The sequence below is a fragment of the Pollachius pollachius genome (genome assembly GCF_949987615.1).
Source record: "Pollachius pollachius genome assembly, chromosome: 15".
Taxonomy (NCBI): domain Eukaryota; kingdom Metazoa; phylum Chordata; class Actinopteri; order Gadiformes; family Gadidae; genus Pollachius; species Pollachius pollachius.
The window spans coordinates 9286848-9307750 of NC_136948.1; the positions used below are offsets into that span (position 1 = coordinate 9286848).

General features: G+C 42.7%; 3 protein-coding genes across 8 annotated transcripts in view; 2 read left to right on the forward strand and 1 right to left on the reverse strand.

Annotated features, from left to right (window-relative positions):
- Positions 1-3260: 3260 nt before the first annotated feature.
- On the forward strand, positions 3261-14803 carry atg9a (ATG9 autophagy related 9 homolog A). 2 transcript variants are annotated; one of them, XM_079752997.1, is made up of 20 exons: positions 3261-3388; positions 3677-3751; positions 3971-4116; positions 4247-4290; positions 4390-4454; positions 4808-4957; positions 5690-5831; positions 6214-6354; positions 6586-6706; positions 7408-7583; positions 7901-8023; positions 8480-8667; positions 8937-9090; positions 9962-10141; positions 10581-10790; positions 11354-11586; positions 11919-12036; positions 12436-12709; positions 12968-13113; positions 13586-14803. In XM_079752997.1, exons 3-20 carry the CDS (start codon positions 4014-4016, stop codon positions 13592-13594), a joined length of 2577 nt encoding a protein of 858 aa, XP_079609123.1. In that variant the 5' UTR covers positions 3261-3388; positions 3677-3751; positions 3971-4013; the 3' UTR covers positions 13595-14803. The 2 variants fall into 2 exon arrangements, with proteins under 2 accessions (XP_079609123.1, XP_079609122.1); XM_079752996.1 differs by having other exon boundaries at positions 3273-3409.
- A 453-nt stretch (positions 14804-15256) lies between these two features.
- cUnh21orf58 (chromosome Un C21orf58 homolog) lies at positions 15257-17802 on the reverse strand (the record flags this gene model as incomplete). The annotated part of the gene is made up of 8 exons (XM_079752973.1): positions 17771-17802; positions 17593-17650; positions 17395-17452; positions 17244-17317; positions 16899-17132; positions 16469-16574; positions 16137-16282; positions 15257-15436 (listed from the first exon to the last, which is right to left on the reverse strand). Exons 2-8 carry the CDS (start codon positions 17647-17649, stop codon positions 15257-15259), a joined length of 855 nt encoding a protein of 284 aa, XP_079609099.1. The 5' UTR covers position 17650; positions 17771-17802.
- A 580-nt stretch (positions 17803-18382) lies between these two features.
- pcnt (pericentrin) overlaps positions 18383-20903 on the forward strand; it is a 37840-nt gene continuing 35319 nt past the window's right edge. For 4 of the 5 annotated variants that reach the window (XM_079752433.1, XM_079752434.1, XM_079752437.1 and 1 more), the window contains exons 1-2: positions 18383-18565; positions 19444-19473. In XM_079752433.1, coding sequence (XP_079608559.1) covers positions 18518-18565; positions 19444-19473 — 78 coding nt within the window. In that variant the 5' untranslated portion in view covers positions 18383-18517. The remainder of the gene's footprint in view (positions 18566-19443; positions 19474-20903) is intronic. The other variant, XM_079752435.1, reaches the window with a different exon arrangement.

Sequence of the window (20903 nt, forward strand, 5' to 3'; positions counted from 1 at the left end):
GTGTGTGTGTTTGTGTGTGTGCTTGTGTGTGTGCTTGTGCGTTATTGTGTGTGTGTGATTGAACACGATCACAGCTCAAAACTGGTGGGGATAATTTCTCTAGGATCCAAAAAATAAGATAACAGAGAACACAAGGAAGATATTCAAAAACAAAAACGCAAACAGAAACAAGATGAACCGACAGACAAGGGACAGACACTGGGGGACCCTGGATAGTGTTTTTTAGAGGATATTTCAAACCAAGAAATCTTGCATAGTGTAGCTTTTATGACCACAGGTGAGCTTGATCAGTAGTAATTATCAGTGGCATAAACAAAGACACAAAGAGGAAACATGAAGTGCATGATGGGACAGCAGTACAATGACAGACAGAAGCTCCGAAGTGCTACAGTGAAAATACATAGTCTGTGGACAGCACTTGTTCCACTGTTTCATTGTGTTCTGCCATAGTCTTGTGCTGTAGTTGATTATGGAATGGATCAACTTAATCTCAGATGATACCCCTCCCCCATCGAAAGACCAGCTCCTGCTATTCACCAAATTACCCCCCACCCAGATGACAGCATGTCTTCCTGCCAAATTAGCCCACATTGCAACCCACTCCCTCCCCCAGCTCCAACCAGACAAGCAGAGTAAGTTAATCACCCCTTACAGACAGACAGGGTGCAGCTAGCAATGGGTAAAACACGGTCACACGCGTGGAGGGGGAACCCGCCAAACATCCAAGCATACATGCACAGTCTGGAAATGACACACACACACACACGCACGCACGCACGCATGCACGCACACACGCACGCATGCATGCACACATGCACGCACGCACACACACACGCACGCACATACACACACACACACACACACACACACACGTAATTCATCAATTCAACCTAAGTGGAGCAGGTGGTTTAAGATGAAGGAGGAGACAAATTAGGACCTGCTGCATATAGGATAACATCAAGAATATAGTTATAATGGAGGACTAAACACTTAGTTAACCAATGGTTATTGTTATTTTATTCCTGTGTTGTCACAGGAAGTTGTTAGGGGGATTATCCTTTTTCTCGCTTCACTGTACAGACCCTTTGAAATCTGATTAAAACAAGGAATTGTCTTATCCTAAACCAAGCTGATTCAATTACACAATCACTTAAATAAATGGATTAGATGACATCCTGCTACTCTCTCTCCCTATCTCTCTATCTTTCTCTCTCTCTCCCTCGACTCAGTAACATTGATTTAGATACATGTCATTGAGGACTAGCTAAGGTGTTAGGCATTGGTGTTCAGACATTGGTGTTAAAACTCAGTAACTTTCAGCAGGGAGTCAAACATCCAGACTACACCACCACTCTGGGGGTGTAGTCCACAAGAACCTATAACACTAAAAGATGCAAAACATGACCAAACCCAAAGTAGTGTGTGTGGTGTGGCTGACCGATATAAGGATGTAGGCTGGCTAGATCAGGCCATGTTGCCATGCATCCTTTACAGACAGTGACCTTAGTTCAGATAAAACACCATCTGTCACGCCAGAGCCTCAGAATTACATATTAATATTAAACAACAGAATTAAACCTCTGCTTTGCCTCCTATTTTAACGGTTTTAGTCCCCTTCTGTATTAAACCGTTGCGGATTTTGATTTTGGAATAAAGCCATGTGTCTAAGCATAGAAGAGCTTCTGAAGTATTTTATTTGGTGTTGTATATTGTTCACTGTATGTTTTATTGTATTGTATTGTATTGTATTGTATTGTATTGTATTGTATGCTGTTGCTGTCTTTGTCGCCTCTCTCTTGTAAAATACATTTTAAATCTCAATGAAACAATTTGAATGTGATAATGACGATAATGATTAATAATAATAAAAAAAGAATGTAGTGGCTAACTTTTATCAATTTATTTATATCAGTATTTATGATAAATATTAGTACTACTGAACATGACCATGTGGGGGTAGTGAATGACCCTGCGGACGAGCTCAAAGGATGTTCCAGTGTGCGACAACACTAGGGATCAGGGGTGTAGCACAAAACTCTGGGCCCTATACAAAAGCAGTCTCGGTTGGGCTCTTTCCTCTCTAGATCCATGTATATCACGCATCTTAAAAAAATATATTCTGGCTCGCTTCCCAAAGAATTCTGCTCGGTATAAATTAGGGTTACCGACCGTTTTTCTAATATGAGGCGGGAGTAGTCTGGTGAAACGGTGCAGAGCACTCTCTCCTGGCTTTTTCTGGAGGTTTTCCCTTGCATTGACCTCAGGGTCAATGCTGTGGCTGATCTGGGACTACAGTTGTCTCTCAATGGTCAGCCAGCTGTTGTTTCTTCTGCTGTCCAAGCATTGAGTTGAGCCTCAAACTGAACCAGAAATTCTTAAATTTCTCTGGGAAACCGCCAATTGTTTTATTGCCTCCACCAAACAATGTCAGTTTGTTTAGACTGTTGTAACAGACCATCCTTAGCAATGGTATGTTAATCATTGTAGCCGTCTGTTATTCAGAATTAACAGACTACTGAATGTAGTGATGGAACAATCAGAATAGAGTATTCATCAATGCTGTGTAATGTTGGATTATAACCATCACATCATATAATCATATATCCCCACTGCTTATAACACATGCTTTTGTCATTGGGTGCCAAGAATTACAACAAACTGAAGCCCATTCATGCTATTTAGTAGAAGCAAAAGTGCAATACACGTTAGGGATGGCATTAATACAATTACTGAAGCCAGTAATGTATGTTTCCATCCATTGTTTGTGGCGTCATCCGGGGATGAGATGAGATGAACATGAAGTGTTTTGTTTGTTGTTATGCATTTAAATAAATTATATTTTAAAATATATTGTACAAATAAAACACTACGCATACAATATGTTATTTATATTACTCATATACTAGTATCCCTAGTAGGTTGTGAGTATAATAGTGGGGATATATTCATGTTGATATTAATAAGAGAAATAGACTTAAATGTTAAAAAAAAAATGGATATAGAAACTGGAATAACAATAGGTATCACTATCCGCACAGATACTCAGCTATAATACAATTATATCAGCCTACCTGTCCACCCGTCATCATTAGACGTGTTATGGGCGTGACACGAAAGAATCCAATCCAATGTGATGACTGTACCCATTGATCCCGCCCCTAAATATATATGATTGGCTTTGACATTGGCTTCAAAACAATTCTGGCACTCTGATTGGATGTCGTTTCTGTCGTTATCATTTGACAGACATTCCCGTGCTGTTTGTTTAGAAAATGAAACTGACGTCCCGAAACACTGACGCAACGAAACCGAAAACGAGCATTTGATGGGAAGAAATGCTAAACAAATTGGGGTTTGCTCAGTAAACGGTGGAATATATCTCGCTGAAGTAAGAAGACAGTTTCACGGGGTGGGTGTATGACATGTCGTATAACATAAGTAGGCCTGGGCGTCCACGCGCGACAACAACATCACTAACGTTATAGCTAGCCAAATAACATTGGTTGGGCTGTCAATAATAGCCACTACAGCGTGCGGCTTACTTGTTTTGATCGTGTTCATCGTATCGTATCGTGTTTGACGACTCGGTGATTTGTGTATGAAATAATGCGTTCTCGCACGTTTGTTTTGCTGTGGACAGCGTGATGGCTATATTTCCTCCTCCTTATCTCCATAGGCTGTCCTTTGCTCCAAAATTTGAGATGTTGGATATACACCCGAGAAGGCAACGAATGAGCGATCTGCAATGGAGGTCAATATTGTTGATTGCTTGATTAATTGATTGATTGGTTGATGTATTTATTTATTGTGGACAGTCGCCTTATTCTCACGTCCGGGTCCAAGTCAATCATTAAAAAAACAATCTGCCTATATGTCAATGTAATTTTTTTTACCTCAATTTCAATTCAATGTTAATATTCAGGCTTATGTCTTTCCATTCTTCTCATTGGTATTCTGTACTATGGTCTAGCCTCTAGGGTGGTTTCCTGGGCGCGACTAAAGCTGTGGTCGGGATGGCGCACTTTGACACTGAGTACCAGCGTCTCGAGGCATCCTACAGCGATTCACCTCCTGGGGAGGAGAATCTGCTGGTGCACGTGCCCGAAGGAGCCAAATGTAACACACACACACACACACACACACACACACACACACACACACACACACACACACACACACACACACACACACAAATCCTCTGTGACATTGGTGATATGATGTATTGTTTTACGTTTTGTTTCCTTAGCACAATGGCACCATATAGAAAACCTGGACCTGTTTTTCCAGAGAATATCCTTTGCACACTACATCATTTTCTATCATAAAACTATAGTAACTCTGATCTTGCTGAATGACATTGTTTCTGAAAGCACCTTAACCTTACTTCACGTCTATAACCTGCACCAGAAGAATGGATTCACCTGTATGCTGCTCGGGGAGATCTTTGAGCTGGTGTAAGTATTATTAACAGTACACAAATTACTTTTTCGTTTTTTAATGTGTTTCCAATGTGTTAGTGATGGAGTGTTGTCGATGGAGGTGATGGAGGACTTGTTCTACCGTTATTGATAAAGTGATCAGCGATAGTCTTTTATTTCTTATATTTATTTATCAGCATATACTTTGCTCAAGGATGCCTAAAGGGAGGCTTTGGACATTGGGGGATCGAATCTAGTGCCTTTCTTCTTCCTTTTATTCTTATTCTGTCCCTGCTCTCTCTCTATCTCTCTCTCTCTCTCTCTCTCTCTCTCTCTCTCTCTCTCTCTCTCTTTCTGTTGTGATTTCCTCTCTCTCTACCCACTGGCAGTCAGCTGCTGTTTGTGGTGGGCTTCACTGTGTTCCTGGCTAACTGCGTCGACTACGACATCCTCTTCGCCAACAAGTTTGTGAACCACACCGACTCCTCCAAGGTCACCCTCCCCGATGCCTTCCTCCCTGTGGACGTCTGCAGCGCCCGGTAAGGGCGGGGGGGTCTCTTCACTACAGCCATGAAACTGTAGACACTGTAGATCAAGGGCGTAGGAACCAGGGGGGACGGAGGGGACGTGTCCCCTCCAATATTGGAGACAGGCGCATTTGTCCCACCTAAAAATTATACCAGGGGGAGAAAAATATTTTATTTTATTTTGAAAGCGCAACACAGCGTCTTGTCACCGCTTCTTATTCTGAAAAACTGGATGATTGAGCGTGCAATTAAAGAATTGATTTGATATTAATCAGTTCATTACTGCCATTCAAAATGTGTTTTCCTTTACATTTACAAATGTATCTTTTTAGTAGAATAAAATATATAAGTGAATTTTTTCAGTGTAGTTAATTTATGACATTTCTGTATTTCAAACCACTAACGGATCTGTCAGGTTTCCGATATGTGTCCCCCCCAATGTTAAACTCATTCCTACGCCCCTGCTGTAGATACTGTGTTTTAATGGCTTATCCTGTCTAAAGCATGGCGATTGTGGCATGTAGAATTGAAAACAAACACATCAAATATATTTTGTACGTTTCTATTTAGTCATTTCCTGAAGCATTTATCTAAAGAGACAGACAAATATTTACCTTTCAAGTCATTAAGGCACAGGGAAGGGTTATGCGTCTTGCTTGCAGGCTTTACTTAAAACTTAAATATGTTTGGTATAAGTCTTACGTATTACATATTATTAACTGCAAATACTTTTGCTTCCCTCAGAATCCGAGACAATGCCTTTGTGATTTTTGTACTGATCATATCTGGCATTTTCTGGCTGCATCGCCTGGTCAAGTTCATGTACAACATCTGCTGCTACTGGGAGATTCGATCCTTTTACACCAACGCCCTGAAAATGACCATGGTGAGAGTTAACTGAACTTAACCACCCTGGCATGTTGAGATGGATTTCTTTATTAGCGCATTAGGGGTCATATCCATTAGACTTTCATTACAATGGTATAAACTTGTATAAAAAAGTGATTAGCTCAGGGTTTAGCGCTGCTGCCTCAATGTCAGAAGGTTATGAGTTAGATCTAAAAAGGAGCCCTTTGTGTGTGTAGTTTGCAGGTCCCCCCCCATCCCCCATGTTCTCGTAGGTATCCTCCTGCCTGTAAATCAATGCATTTGAAGTCAGGTTTGTGCTGTGTGAGCTCCTAAAAAAAAGGGCATTCAATGCTAAACTAAACAAGAAATGCAAAAAAATGAATAAAAAAAACATGATGAATGTGCTTTTCCTTTCGCAGTCTGAGCTGCCTTACGTGACATGGCAGGAGGTTCAGGCACGTATCGTGGAGATCCAGAAAGAACACCAGATCTGCATCCACAAGAAAGAGCTGAGCGAACTGGACATATACCATCGCATCCTCCGCTTCAAGAACTACATGGTGTCTGGCTCAATTCAAATTCAAACATTCTCTCTCCTTCTTTCTTACCTTCTTTCTTTCTTTCTTTCTTTTTTTGAATAGTCTCAATGACTATTTTGATGTTGCGTATCTGTTTTTTATGTATCTAGTGACAATTATCATCTAATAATACAAAACCCAGTGGTACTCCCTCTCTCTCTCTGAGATAGAGATTAACACCACCTGTGAATCCATCTCTTCCTGTCTCTGTAGGTTGCCATGGTGAATAAGTCTCTACTGCCTATGCGGTTCCGGCCTCCCTTGCTGGGAGAGGTTGTGTTCTACACACGCGGCCTCAAGTACAACTTTGAGCTTATTTTCTTTTGGGGACCAGGTGGGTGGCTGGCTCAGTCCACGGTTGCAAATCAAAACAATTCCAAATAATTGTATTACGAACGAGCCCAAGGTCGCAGCAAGAAAAAAATCATAATTCGACAGGGATGCAAAACAGTGTTAGCCTGAAATAGCCAGAACAATTTGCAAATGCATATGAGTCTGGACCCTCTCAGTTCATTTTAGATTTCCAAGGGGTGTTATCAACGGCGCAGTCCAAATGCCAGTTTGATGGACCTCCAACCAATCACAGCTTTGACACATCAGCGGTAGCCATCTTGGTTTTTTATGGAAATGCCTCTTCGGCTCTTCTATAAGCACTCCTATGAATTTGAATATTTACAGCTTTTTGTAGCGTTGCTACTTATTTCACAGGTTAACACGAAAAGATATGTGTGGTCAGGCCAGATTAGAGGGAGAGCCATTCCACTGGGATTAGTTGCTATCAGGCACACCTGGGGCCAGTCTCATCAGCAATCATTCTCTCTCCGAACTACAACAGACACATGAACAGAAACCAGTGAGCGCACATATACCTACACTCACAAAAACAACACAACCAGCAGGAGCTGGAGAATAAAGCGTCACACATGCAACAGCAGGTTTCTAGTACCACCATCAGGGTTTTCGTCACAGTAATGGCACAGTAATGGTGTGATAACACGCATCATTGAAATGTCCTGCTCATGGCTTTCCCTCCAGGGTCTCTGTTTGGGAACGAGTGGAGCCTGAAAACAGAGTACAAGAGGGGAGGCAACAGGCAGGAGCTGGCCGACCGGCTGGCATCTCGCATACTGTGGATCGGCATCGCTAACCTGCTGCTCTGCCCCGTCATCCTGGTGTGGCAGATCCTCTACGCTTTCTTCAGCTATACCGAGGTTAGCACACACGCACGCACGCAGACACCAATATCAGCTTTTTCAACAAGTTATTTATTTGATACAGTTATTCATGTGTTCAACATTTCTCGTGCTCATCTGATATTGAATCGTCAAATTCTGAGCTGTTATTCATACTTGAAACACGTGATCCCATTAATAAGCAGGTATAAAATAAGATGCAACAAGCAACCATGAATATGCACAACAAATGACCTAATTCATCATAGATAGATTCTATTAATATGATCATTATGTTGGTTAATATTCATGGCCTGTGTCAACACTCTGTATGTGTCACCTCATGTGTTACGTAGGTGATCAAACGTGAGCCGGGTTCCCTGGGCGCGAGGTGCTGGTCTCTGTACGGTCGCTGTTACCTGCGTCACTTCAATGAGCTGGACCACGAGCTCATGTCTCGGCTCAGTAAGGGATACAAGGTACAGCTTCCAACTCCTATCGTCACATCACTAGACCAGTAGAGTAGTCTGAGGGGTCACATGTTCCCCGGGAAATCATGGGACATCGCTTACTGTGGCTCAGAATAGAGGAGGAAGTACTGTTCTTTAAGTTAGAACAGAATATGTTTGATGACACTGGCTGACTCATTGATTTCAGTCATGTCCTGTTTGCTCTTGTCTTTATGCCTTTTTGTTTGGTTAATTTCACACACACTTATACAAAATTAGAGTTAGAGAGGTGTACATTGCTCTAACATGTAGAGCAGGTTTATTTCTACCTATGGCATTCAGATAGTATAGCAACACTGTAGCCAAGAGCCACAACAGCTAGTTCATAGCGGATGGTTTTGTAACACTATGAAACACATTCTATTGTTCTTCAAACCCTTTGATTTCAAATGACATCGCCCTCATTTCCTCCCCCCCCCCCCATAGCCTTCCTCCAAGTACATGAACTGCTTCCTGTCGCCGCTGCTGACGGTGGTTGCTAAGAACGTGGCGTTCTTCGCCGGCTCCCTGCTGGCCGTGCTTATTGCCCTGACCATCTACGACGAGGACGTGCTGGCGGTGGAGCACGTCCTCTCCTCCATCACGCTGCTGGGCGTCTGCGTGACCGTGTGCAGGTGGGCCTCGGCTGGTCGACCACCATGTCCTTAGCCTGCTGGGGGCCTGTGGTTCTGTTTAGCTGGTAGACTCCATATCTCTTACCTGTTGTACATTGCTGCTCAAGAATGCAGTGTTGTAATTCATCTGTAATGGAGTCATCCTTTTGTGTTGATTTTGTTGTGTGTTGGTTACGTTTGTTGTGTGTTGGTTATGAGCCAAAATGTTCTCTCTCTCTCTCTCTGTCTCTCTCTCTCTCTGTTTGTCTCTCTCCCTGTCTCTCTCTCAGGTCGTTCATCCCTGATAAACACATGGTATTCTGCCCTGAGCAGCTGCTGAGGGTGATCCTTGCTCACATCCACTACATGCCCGACCACTGGCAGGGCAATGCACACCGATATGAGACCCGCGACCAGTTCTCCCAGCTCTTCCAGTACAAAGCGGTAAATACCTGTACAATGGTGGGCTGATGGCCTTGTGCATTGGCTAAGATGTTTCGAATCCCAGCCAAAATGTACTGGGTTTCGATCCCCAAATGAATGGGGTTAGGTATCTTTGGGCAACTTTGGAAGAAATCTGGGTTTGGCATGCTCTAAGTTACAGACCAATGACGTCAATGGTCAGATCTTTCCTGGATTTCTTTCCTCTCAAACCACAACTCTGTGGTCTTGTATGTAGGGCTGTACTGTAACCAAAGAAAATATTGCTACAGTGCAATAAAGAAAAGAGAAAATAAATCTGCGCGTCATTGCAAGATTACCTTCATTGGTCGCGGTGCACTGATTGAAGTCTACCTGGTAGCCTAAATTAATTATGAATAAAAATGCTATTTGCAGCATATTCAAATGTTTTTAATCGTATACAGAATGATGATAAAAACACAGAGCTGTCCACTATTGCTCCAGCCCACTATTTTATAAGTTTGTTAAACATTTGAAAAACTATTTCCAAAACGAACGAAAGTGCCTTATTCATTTCGAACAATGCACATCAAGCCAACAAAAAGATGTCCTCAAAAAGTGCACAATTACAAAGTAAAATACAGTACCCAAATCGCTGCTTGTCTTCCCTGCTTGGTAAAGGAATGCCAGAGATTGTCGGATCAATGTCAATTTGGTCGGACAAGAGCATATCGACCAGATGTTGCATACTTACCGTAGAAAATATCCCAGCTTGCTGGTTTCCCTTTCGTGGCATCAATCTGACTGTAGATGAAGCGTCATGCTGAAAGACTCTAAAGTGGTCCGATAGCATCTGACCCACTGTGTTCAGGAGTTCACGTTGTCTTCTTCTCCTCGGGACCCATGGGTCCAGGTGTTCATCCTGGAGGAGCTGATCAGCCCCGTGGTGACGCCCTTCATCCTCATCTTCAGCCTGCGCAGGAAGTCCCTGGAGATCATCGACTTCTTCAGGAACTTCACTGTGGAGGTGGTGGGCGTGGGCGACACCTGCTCCTTCGCCCAGATGGACATCAGGCAGCACGGGCACCCTGCGGTGAGACGAGTACTCCAGATACACACACAAACACGCACGCAAAAAGAGTTTCCTGAATCGTTGCTTCTTATTGCTCTCTGACTATGGCAAGAGGCATCACTTGGATCTCGTTTCAGTTAATCAGAATTGACAATACCCTGTGTTTGGCACACACCCTTAAGGTTGATTGTAACCCACCCGCAGGGAAATCCCAAGTACACGGTATGTGCAAGGTAGCAACTTCTAAAGGATATGATGTACTTTTCAGACATTCTCTCTGCTGTCCTCAACATCAAATACAAGAAAATGTAGTTTATAATGCCTGAGGAGGGTGATTCACATTACATAGTTTAATTAAATGACATCTCTTGCACTGTCTCTCTCTCTCTCTCTCTCTCTCTCTTTCTCTCTCTCTCTCTCTCTCTCTCTCTCTCTCTCTCTCTCTCTCTCTCTCTCTCAGTGGATGTCGGCAGGGAAGACGGAGGCCTCCATCTACCAGCAGGCAGAGGACGGCAAGACGGAGCTGTCCCTGATGCACTTTGCCATCACCAACCCCCAGTGGCAGCCGCCCCAGGAGACCACCCACTTCATCAGCCAGCTGAAGGAGAAGGTCCACAGGGAGGTGGGCGGGGCGTCCGGGGACGTGCTCAACTCCATCTCCACCTCCGAGGTAAGAGCACGGAGCATCTAATGGATTTTTATCAATCCCATATGGGAAATTCAGGACAAATCGATGAATGATAACCATTACTCTATATCTGAGTCAGGACGCCCTCCATATATCCACAAGCTAAACAAAGTCTGATGTTGTTAGTACTTACTGTTTGGAGTCGGTTCAGTCAGACTGTCAAACCGTGCGCTACAGAGATCTATCAATGGATGCATTGATAAGGCCGATATCAATCGATGTGATGTAGGAATCAATCGATGCGATGTAGTAATCGACAATGCAGTGCAGTAATTCAAAGCATTTTATGTTTTAAAATGTAGCGCATCGATGCCCTATTTATTGGTTTTACTAGTAAACAAACAAAGGTCAAGTCAACTATGATCCTTAAGAAAAGGCTGGCTAGATAGAAGGCCACATGACCGATTTAAGTGGGGCAGTAATCACAGGTAGGGAAAGGGAGAGTTTAAAGATGCTTGGTTAAAATAGATCAATGGTCACTTTGGTCATTTTGACGTGAACCCTCAGAGTACTGACATGCGTTTTTCTATTTCCGATCATTTCAGCCAAGGAGTCTGGTGGCCAACCTGCTGGGCGGTCCCACCACACTGGGGTCCGTCCACTTCGGCCGCGACTGCTCGCTCACCAACCAGGGCGTGGCCGGGCTGGGCGAGGGGGTGTCGGCCCTGCGCTCCCTCTCCCCAATCAGCTCCAGCCTGCACTTGAGAGGCAGCATGAGCACCGCCCACAGAGCTGTAGGCCACGCCTCCTCTGTCAGCAGGACCATGGGGGGCTCCGGGTAGGAACTCGTTTCCCTCCAGGCCTCTGGGCGTCAGCTTTAGAGAACACTTTCCCCCCGCTCATATACATGGTTAACTGCATGATTATCACGTAGTTAGACATTAAGTGAATTTTTGGTTTTAGTCTTTTTGACTAAAACGTATCCATCGATTCCTTATTTGTTAGGAATCCAGAGGTCCAGTTCTTTTTGATACCACTGTAATACAATGACATTTAATAGTTTCAAAATTGCATATTGTAATGGATTTTTTGCGGTAAGTATTATCTTATTTTTTTTATCTTCTGCTTTTCATCGTTTTTTTTCTACTACCTTCCCCCGGGCTCGTTCAGCACTGACGCCAGGACGGTCAGCTCAGGCAGCAGCGTGTGGGAGGGTCAGATGACCAGCATGGTGCTATCAGAGTACGCCTCTACAGAGATGAGCATCCATGCGCTTTACATGCATGAGGTGAGCAGTCAAACTTATTAAAATGTCATGAAACTAAACTAACCAACGTGCATTAGTGCAGTGTCCCAGAAACAAATTTGTATAAAACCCGAAATAAAAACGTTGACTGCTGCAATAACACCAACAACGAATGGCAACTTGAAATTAAGGCTTTCCCTTGGATTTGGAGAGTCCTGCCTTTGCCTTTTTGAGGGCTTGATGTGTGGAAATGTGGCACGTGAAGCCCTTTGAGACTGGATCATTGATTAAGGGCTATGCTAATAAAATGTACTTGACAATAATACCAAAATGCTAATCATTGAAAATATCCAGATCACAGTAACAGTAAAACGATGGACAAGTATAGGAAGCCTCCACAGGGGAAGTTAATGACGAGTTCCTTCTTGTGTGCTGTTGTAGTGCCACAAGCAACAGTCCCGCGGCGACCTGTCCCGCCACACATGGCACCGGCAGGAAAGCGACGACAGCAGCGACAGCATGGTGGACGAGGTCCGGAGCGACGCCAAGACCCACCTGAGGAACTTCCCCCGCTCGCAGACCTTCCCCAGCGCGGCTCCCAGTCCCAGCGCCATCCCCACCTCCGCCTCAGTCACCGGCAGTTCCGGCACTGGCCACGAGGGGGCGACGTTTCAGCGGGGTGGTCACCAACAATATGGGGGGAGCGGTAGCACAGGTAACAGCCGATGTCAAGTTAGTCTCATACATCTCTGTTGAGGTTGGCTATTGCTTTGTGATGTCTGCAGTTTGACTACTGACTAACGCAGATTAGTTGTTATATTCTCCTCATTATAATGAATCTTTCCTGAGAGTAGCTTGCTGGAATTTAGGGATAAAATTTTAATCTTAATTTGTGTCACGATCAATGCAACCTTGAATAAATGAATCAAGTTAAAGCATGTTTCTAATGGACCTCCCGATCTCTGTCTGCCAGGCTACCTGGGGGCGGGGGGCAGGGTGGTGAGGTCGGCCCGGGTCCCCATGGGAGGGTGGGCCGAGGACGGACAGGCGGCCCCGCGTCTCCACACCCCGGTGCCAGAGGAGGGGTCTGAGGACGAGGTGGCCCCGCACATACACAGGGTAAATACAAACCATGCACAGACTGCACAGGCCTATTTCATCTTTGTCTACTGTCTGATCAGACCCCGCTTGGGCCTCCCATGATAACAAAACTATGCAATCACGGTGTCGTAAGTTGTTTGGAACCACCAAATGGCAAGTATATTGTTTTGTTTGTAGACAACTTTAATCATTAGAAAGGTGAATTGACCGGTAAACCCTTTAGAAAAGGCTGGCTAGGTAAGCTACATCACACAGAAAGTTATCTAAAAAGACACCAACGTTTACTCTTTCTGTCCATTGCACTATTTCGAACCCTTTGTAGGTATACTTTTTATGGGGATTAGGTTTTAGGAGATAAGTTATTTCAGGACTAGTTAAGGACCTGGTATACTTTTTATGCAGCATACTTTTTCCAGCTGTGGTCAAAAAGGGAGGGAGACAGCAATGTGAACGTGCGTTTAATTCTTCTGTTTCTGTCTCTTGTTTAAAGGTGACGTAGCTGTGCCTCGTGAAGATGCAGTGTGCGCACACATTCACTCACTTTCTCACTCACTCACACAACGCCTCATTTGCACCTTAAACATTGTTTTGACAAGTACAAGACAGGGTGTGCCATTTTACAAATACAAACCATAACCTGTATAGCCCTCCTGTATGACTCTTATTTATCAAGTCACGCAGTGTACAAATTAATTGTGAGTGTGTATGTGTATGTATACATATCTATATCTCTATAGATATAGATGTATATCTATCATTTAAAAGGTCACTCTTGAACCTTTTCACCCCATCACCTTCATCCATGTAATCATACATGAGTAAGCCACTTTTAGAACTTCGCAGATTACACTTAAAATGAAAAAAATATTGCTTCATTTATTTTCGAGTAATCAAAAAGAGAATATTGATCTGTTTGTTTTAATATTTTAATAATTCGGACAAGTATTTATGAAGAAAATGTTCCTATATCCTTTTCTTTATTTTATTGTATTATTTCCAATAGTTAGTACCAATCCTAGATCATATCCAGACATACATGCACGCTGTTTTAATATTTATTGCACTCAAACTGGTTTCCTGTGAGTGCTTTTTGTTTTGTTTCTTGTTCAAATGACTGATTAAAGCATGCAGAGCGGCCACATTCAGACCCTTCCGTCCAGTGCTACTAGTGCATGATGTAGTCCCATAAATTGCATCACACTTACACATCAATAAGCTCACATCTATAGACACATCGGCTCACCAGGGGAATGTTCTTTCATTAAGTCATTAGTGCTCAAATAAAGAATGCACTTTGGTAAATCTAAATAATCTAGATTTTGTTTTAAGCTAATCTATGTTCCAAGCATGTTCTTTTATATAATGGGGCTGCGGCAGTTTTTTTATTTGACATTTTTTCTCGAAGTGTTTCTTAGCTCAAGTTAAGTGAGTGATGGCGGGTTGTTTCACAAATATGGGAAAATGTGGAATAGGTTTAAGTGAAATTATTGTTTTATACAATTTCTGTAAATTACCATTTTGTACAGTTGTAAAATCATATATTAAAGTCATGGCAATAGTTGTGTGTATGTTGAAAATATAATTGAAGATTGTTATTTGTTATTTGACTCTTGACTTGATTCTCAGAGAAACAGATGGTTATGGTTTACGGACTAGTAGGTGCAGAAAATTAAGCTACGACTGTAAAATAAAATGCATTCTAACTCAATTTCATGTTTTGTCAGTCATTTTAGGTGTAGATCTAGTCTAGATCTAGCCGTTTTTCTATTTAGATTGTGCCAGGTAGCCTATTCAACCGATATAGTACATAATTTATTTTACTCAAAGTATCGATTTGCTTGGGAAATTAAATGTATATAATAAAACCTTTTATCAATCACAGTGTGGTGATACTTCTGGTTTTGCGGAGCCCTGATGAATTCTTTCACATATTGAAATGATGAACCTAACATGATTGTATCTAACAAAACTGCAATAAATGATGAACTTAATAAAAAAAAAATGCATTACTTTGGAATCAGCGAGTTGTGGGACCAAAAATGTTTGGAAACACAATATGGACAATAAGGACAGACGTCTTAAGCTATTAAGCTATTAAGCCTTATCAGAGTGCAAAACCAACATCCTCTTAGATCAGATAATTTCCCTTGGATGAGCCTAGTCATTCCTGTTTAGCATAGAAATGCATGGAGGGTACGTGCAGGTGTGGCCCGGCGTGCGGATGGCCCCCCTGGGCTGGGGAAGACATCATGGGTGGCCAGGCAGGGTATCCGATTGGGGGCAGCGGGGGCAACGCAGCAGGGCCCTGGCTGTAGTGATGGTGATGGTAGAACGCACCTCCCTTCAATTTGACAATGAGATGACAGTAGTGTGAGTCCTGGGAATAGGTGTTCAACTAGTCTGATCAAGAGTAGACGTTGTACGTACGGTACTGTAGTTTGTATGGCTGCAATATCTGAAAGCAATGACCCCTCTAGGATTTTAAGACTGACTCTCTACTTGATTATACTGTGATGTACTTATATATATCGTCTTCCTCCATCCAGCTCACCCTCCCACCTGCTCGCCTGGTTACCAATGGGTCAAGAGCATTCAGTCGCTCAGCCCCCAGCTCTGGAACTCTCTGCCTCATGACATCCAACACTCCAGTTCCATTATCACTTTCAAATCTCACCTGAAAACGTATCTATTCAGCCAAGCCTAATCCCTTTAAGTCAGTTGCATTCTTGGGACTAGAATGACCCCACTGTTTTTCTCTTGTACACTGTTTTATTATGATGTTGTTGTTGTTGTTGTTGTTGTTTTTTGTTTGCTCTTATGAGTGTTTGATTTTGCAAGGTGACCTTGAGTGTCAAAAAAGGCGCCAATAAATAAAATGCATTATTATTATTATTCGTCTTCCTCCATCCAGCTCACCCTCCCACCCTCCCACAATAGCTTTCTGTACTTTATACTATTCAATTATACTCTTCTGTACTCTATATACAATGCTTAATTTTTGAGAGACAGACAGACAGGGGGGGGGGGGGTTTGAAACTAACCTGCCCCGGGTACCCTGTGTGTCCAGTAGCGTGACCGGGCCTCTCAGACCCAGGGAAGCCCAGGGGAGGCAGGGCTTTCAGCATCATGTTCTGCATCACAATCTGATGCATCTGGGCATTCTGCATGAGCATCATCTCCACCATGTCTGGGAAATACAAATAGGAACACATAAGGGCCACGTAATGACCACAAAGAACATATAGAGACCTGTTGATGACCACAAAGTACATATGAGGTTAATGGGATGACCAAAAATAACATCTAAGGGTCATGTGATCCCCACAAAGAACAAATAGAGGCCCATTGATGAACACAAAGAACATATATATACCCTCTTTGATGCTGCGGCCGTGGTTCTGAGGGGGCGGGGCCGGCTGGCTCATCGGTTGTTGCTGCAGTGGCACCTGTTGGATGAAGGTTGGCTGCTGCTGAGGAATCTGCAGAAGAAGAGAGAGAGAGAGAGAGAGAGAGAGAGAGAGAGAGAGAGAGAGAGAGAGAGAGATCATAAGAGATAATATCCATTTCCACATGTGTATTGTGTGTAGTGATTCTTTCTTTCTAACTGTATTTGTTTAGTACTGTTACTAAATGAGGGTACGAGATAAATCCGACTAGTGTATTGTGTAGACTAATGATAGTATATATACATGTATATTTAACCTGTTGCACTTGCATTCTTCCGACAGCAGAGGGCACCAAACAGCCTCAGACAAAAGTGAAGGGGTGATAAATGTTTGAAATGAATAATATAAAATTCTCACAGTTGAAATGTGTTGAATGTAGTGTAGGGGCTGTGCCGGAACGTGTATCGGAGGGAGCGGAGACGGTATCACCACAGGCCCAGGGGTAGGCTGGTAGTGGAAAGGCGCTGGGTAAGGAGGGGGTGATGAAGGAAAGTGATCAGCGTGGCGGTGGTGGTGTTGAGGCTGGGAGCGTCGTCTCTGCTGTCCTCCCCAGGTACGAGGTCTGCGGAGTTCCTCCAGCATGTGCTGTTCCTACAGAGCGAGGAACAGCTTACTGCTTAGTGAAAAGGAATGTATGTGCAGATATAAAAGTACAAAACAACAAAACTTTTTCATCTTTGTCAAATTAAAATCTTTACAAACTCTCAATCTTTGCAGTAAGTCTCGTTTTCTCCTCAGTGCGCCGTGCAGTGCATACATCTCTCCATCATAGGTCCCTGAAAAAAACCAATCCAATATAGTCAATTCAGGAATGAAGAAAAGTACACTTAATAGTAAAACCCTAGTATCTTACTTGAGGATTGGACAGAATCTGTTCTTTCGTCCATCCTGTTTCTTTCGTTGTTCAACTTCTAGAGAATGCAGGTATATGTAAAAGATAGAAAGAATTTCCAATTTAGAATTTTAGATTCAGAGAAAATAATGTTTAAATGTTATAAAGCATTTTTTTTACTCTAAATCCATTTCGGAATTATTTTAGTGTGTATTCTACCTTCTCTATAAGTTTCAATCTGAGTTTAGTCATCTGATCCACTAAGGGATCTGTCATGCTGGTAAAAGAAAGAAATCCCAACTTTTTAGAGTGTTCAAATTTTTTTAATTAATATATTGGGATGTCAAATAGGCACGAAATCAAACTAATACAAATATGTATACAAATGCGTGTCTACCTGAAGTCATGCGGAAGAGAGGCACGGTTGTTTTTAACTGTACTGTCTCCATGCTAAACAAAGCCACCACACGCACACATGGTTGCCAGGCGACACGCCTATTTACTGAAGTTAATGGTGAGATTTACTGCAACTTTCCTGATTGTTTCATTGGTGAATCTGAACACAATAAGGCGATATTAGATGATTAAATAAAGAAAAAGAGAGTAGTGTGTGTGTGTGTGTGTGTGTGTGTGTGTGTGTGTCTGTGAGAGAGAGAGAGAGAGAGAGAGAGAGAGAGAGAGAGAGAGAGAGAGAGAATACAAAGGATATAAGAATACGTATCTATTCAGTGACCTAGACCTTTCGGCAATGATTACAAGGACAATCAATACTTTGTGTATGAGTAATGGGGTTATATCAAAAGTCAGTAGGGTAGCTTGTCGGTTGATAATTAAGCGCCTCAACACTTGGAAATTTAAACTTTGCAGGTAAATATTTTATTAACCCAGGAACAGGAACTAGTGGATGAGAAAAAAACTCGCAGTGACCTGATTGGTCCTTTCACCCGAGGACACTCGATAAGGGCGGAGTCGAAAATCTTTGGCGGCCATATTGAATATTGTCTGTTGACAGTTTGCTCCTCTGAAGAAAGCCAAAAGTCTTCAACATAGTTTAATATATGCATGTGAAGTGAAGTATTACGGCAATTTTGGCCGAACTATGATCGTTTGCCCAAAGCACTGACACACCTTGTTTGACTAAGATATGGATGAAGATGAACGACAAAGGAAGCTAGAAGCAGGAAGAGCCAAGGTTTGTTGCTAACATTAGCTCTATTCAAGCCTAGGCTAAACGGATGGCTAATAGCGGTGGCTAATAGCAGTGGCTCGTGAACTCTTTGTCACAGAGTTGCACCTGATCGATGCTCGATGAACCGCTATACTGAGCCAGTTTATCATAGTGGGGTTCATTGTCGTTTAGCTGATATTCAACTGCAGGGTATCATCGCATGCAACGTTGTGGGTTTGCCGCGCAATGGCTGCAGCTGCACTGATGTGTTCGTTTGAAAATGAGTTGATCTCAAGTGAAAGTAACGCATGCCAAGTTTAGATACATTGGGGGTTTTATGTTCTTGTGGATGTTTGCTATAATGTTGCCTTCCCATGCCATACTATGTCTTCAACCTATCTTTAAATAAGGATCACTGTCTTCATTAAATACATATAAACGCCAAACAATGTTCTCTTTACAATTCGTACAATTCGGTTTTGCAACTTGTGACCATGGCAATTTTTGCAATGTCAATAGATTACAAAATTCAAAAGATCTTAATGTAAATGGTTAACGGTGATGCATTACATATGGCCGTATTTTTTCATTATACAAGAACGATCTAGAAATGTAATAACGAAATATTTTCTATTGAATTTATTTTGTATTTATTAGCCCGACGTTATGGTCGTTATATCCACTCTACATGGTCAAGTTCAAATGTCATCTCGTTGCTTGACAAACGACGTGTTGCTCATCTTCAACAAGCGACACATCATTCAGATATTGTCATGCCCTTCTGATGCGAACCATGTTTATTGATGGATCATGTTGGAACAACACATTTTAAAACGTTATCGATGTGACAACAAACTGCTATGTAGGATCCAGACTCAACCACTTGTTGTTCCTCATGACAGAAACCGTCTGCCATGCCCAGAAGTCAACCGGTGAGTAGTATGAAGACGTGTTAAAAATAACAGATTATTGGGCTTTAGGAACTCTGGCTCTGGTGATTGTAGCTGTTCCCTCTTTCTCTCTTGGTATTACGTCTCTTAGGTGTTGTTTTTTCCTTCTATTTCTCTCCATGGGTGTTTGATTGCAGCAAATGTAATATAACCTTCAAATATTATTGCATTGAGTTCAATCAGGGTTGGCTTGTACTCTAATTTGCCTCACAAACTTTTCCTTTCATTGTTGAATGAAGGCTGTCATTGTGCATATATGCCATCAGGTGGTGCAACAGGCTTATGCAATGTAGCTGAATCTTGCATTGATGCTGTTGCCATGGTGATGCAGGGCTGCCACTTTTCTTTAATGTGCTGGGCACCAAATTTACTCTGGAAATAATCATCCCATGCACAGTCACATGTTGTGTGCATGTGTACAATAATTTCAAAGTGCATATTAATATATTAGACATGGCAGCGGAGTTCTGTCTCGGAGTGATTGGTTGTTGTATTGTAGGGCAGCATTGTATCGATTTTAGATTTCACGTGACACTCAGACAGAATGGACGACTGTCTGGCACCCACATTACAGACAATGCTTCAGGCAAAATATTTTTTCCCTTGTCATTCTTTCTACTCCCTCTCCCTCTCTTGGTTTGTATACTGTCTGTGACATAAGTGTTGCAAATTCAAAGGCGATGAAGGAAGTAATTGAGGGATAGAGCTAGGCCGGGGGGCTGGTCAGTGTATAAGGGAACTAATGCAAGTCTTTGAACGAGAAAGGTGGCTGTCCTAAATGTCTATAGGCAGCCCATCTCCATGTCATCCCAGGAGGACTAGGTTGTATAGTGCAGTAGGAATCTGTAGAACAATGATGTTTTTCAAGTCATTCAAGAGCTGTTTGAGCATGTACCAAATGGACAATGAGAAAAATACAGTTGCGTACATGAGCATGTACAAATAAATTGTGTGTGTGTATGACTCATTTCTCTTAGCAACAGTACAACAGTGGTCACGTGCACACGCATCCATCTGAATTGAACGGGCACTGATGTTGCTTGCCACAGAGCTCTTTGAGCTCTGCCCCCCTATCTCCATTTGGTTGGTCCCTATCTCCACCCTCCTCATCCTACTCCTCCTCCTCTGATCTGCTCACTTTTAGCCGTTCCCTGCTCGGGAGCCAGTGGTTCTCACCGCTCTTTGGCTTGTGACAGTTTGCAACACGATGGTGTGAGCATGCTGCTCTCTTGGATTAGAGCTTTTTCCTGGATAGCGGAACAGACGTCTGGGACAAGGTGGAAGATTGATAGCTGTCTGATGATTGGAGTATTGATTGTTTTGACTTTTAGCAAATACATTTAAGATAGATGGAGAAAGGGGGGTGGGGTGCAGGGTATAGAGTAATGACTAGTGATTATGGAGTGCTACAC

Coding starts and splice junctions, on each gene's coding strand:
- atg9a (XM_079752997.1), top strand. CDS start 4,014: ATGGCGCACTTTGACACTGAGTACCAGCGTCTCGAGGCATCCTACAGC. Junction 4,291..4,389: donor TGGACCTGTTTTTCCAGAGA/ATATCCTTTGCA, acceptor ACCTTACTTCAC/GTCTATAACCTGCACCAGAA. Junction 10,791..11,353: donor ACTCCATCTCCACCTCCGAG/GTAAGAGCACGG, acceptor CGATCATTTCAG/CCAAGGAGTCTGGTGGCCAA.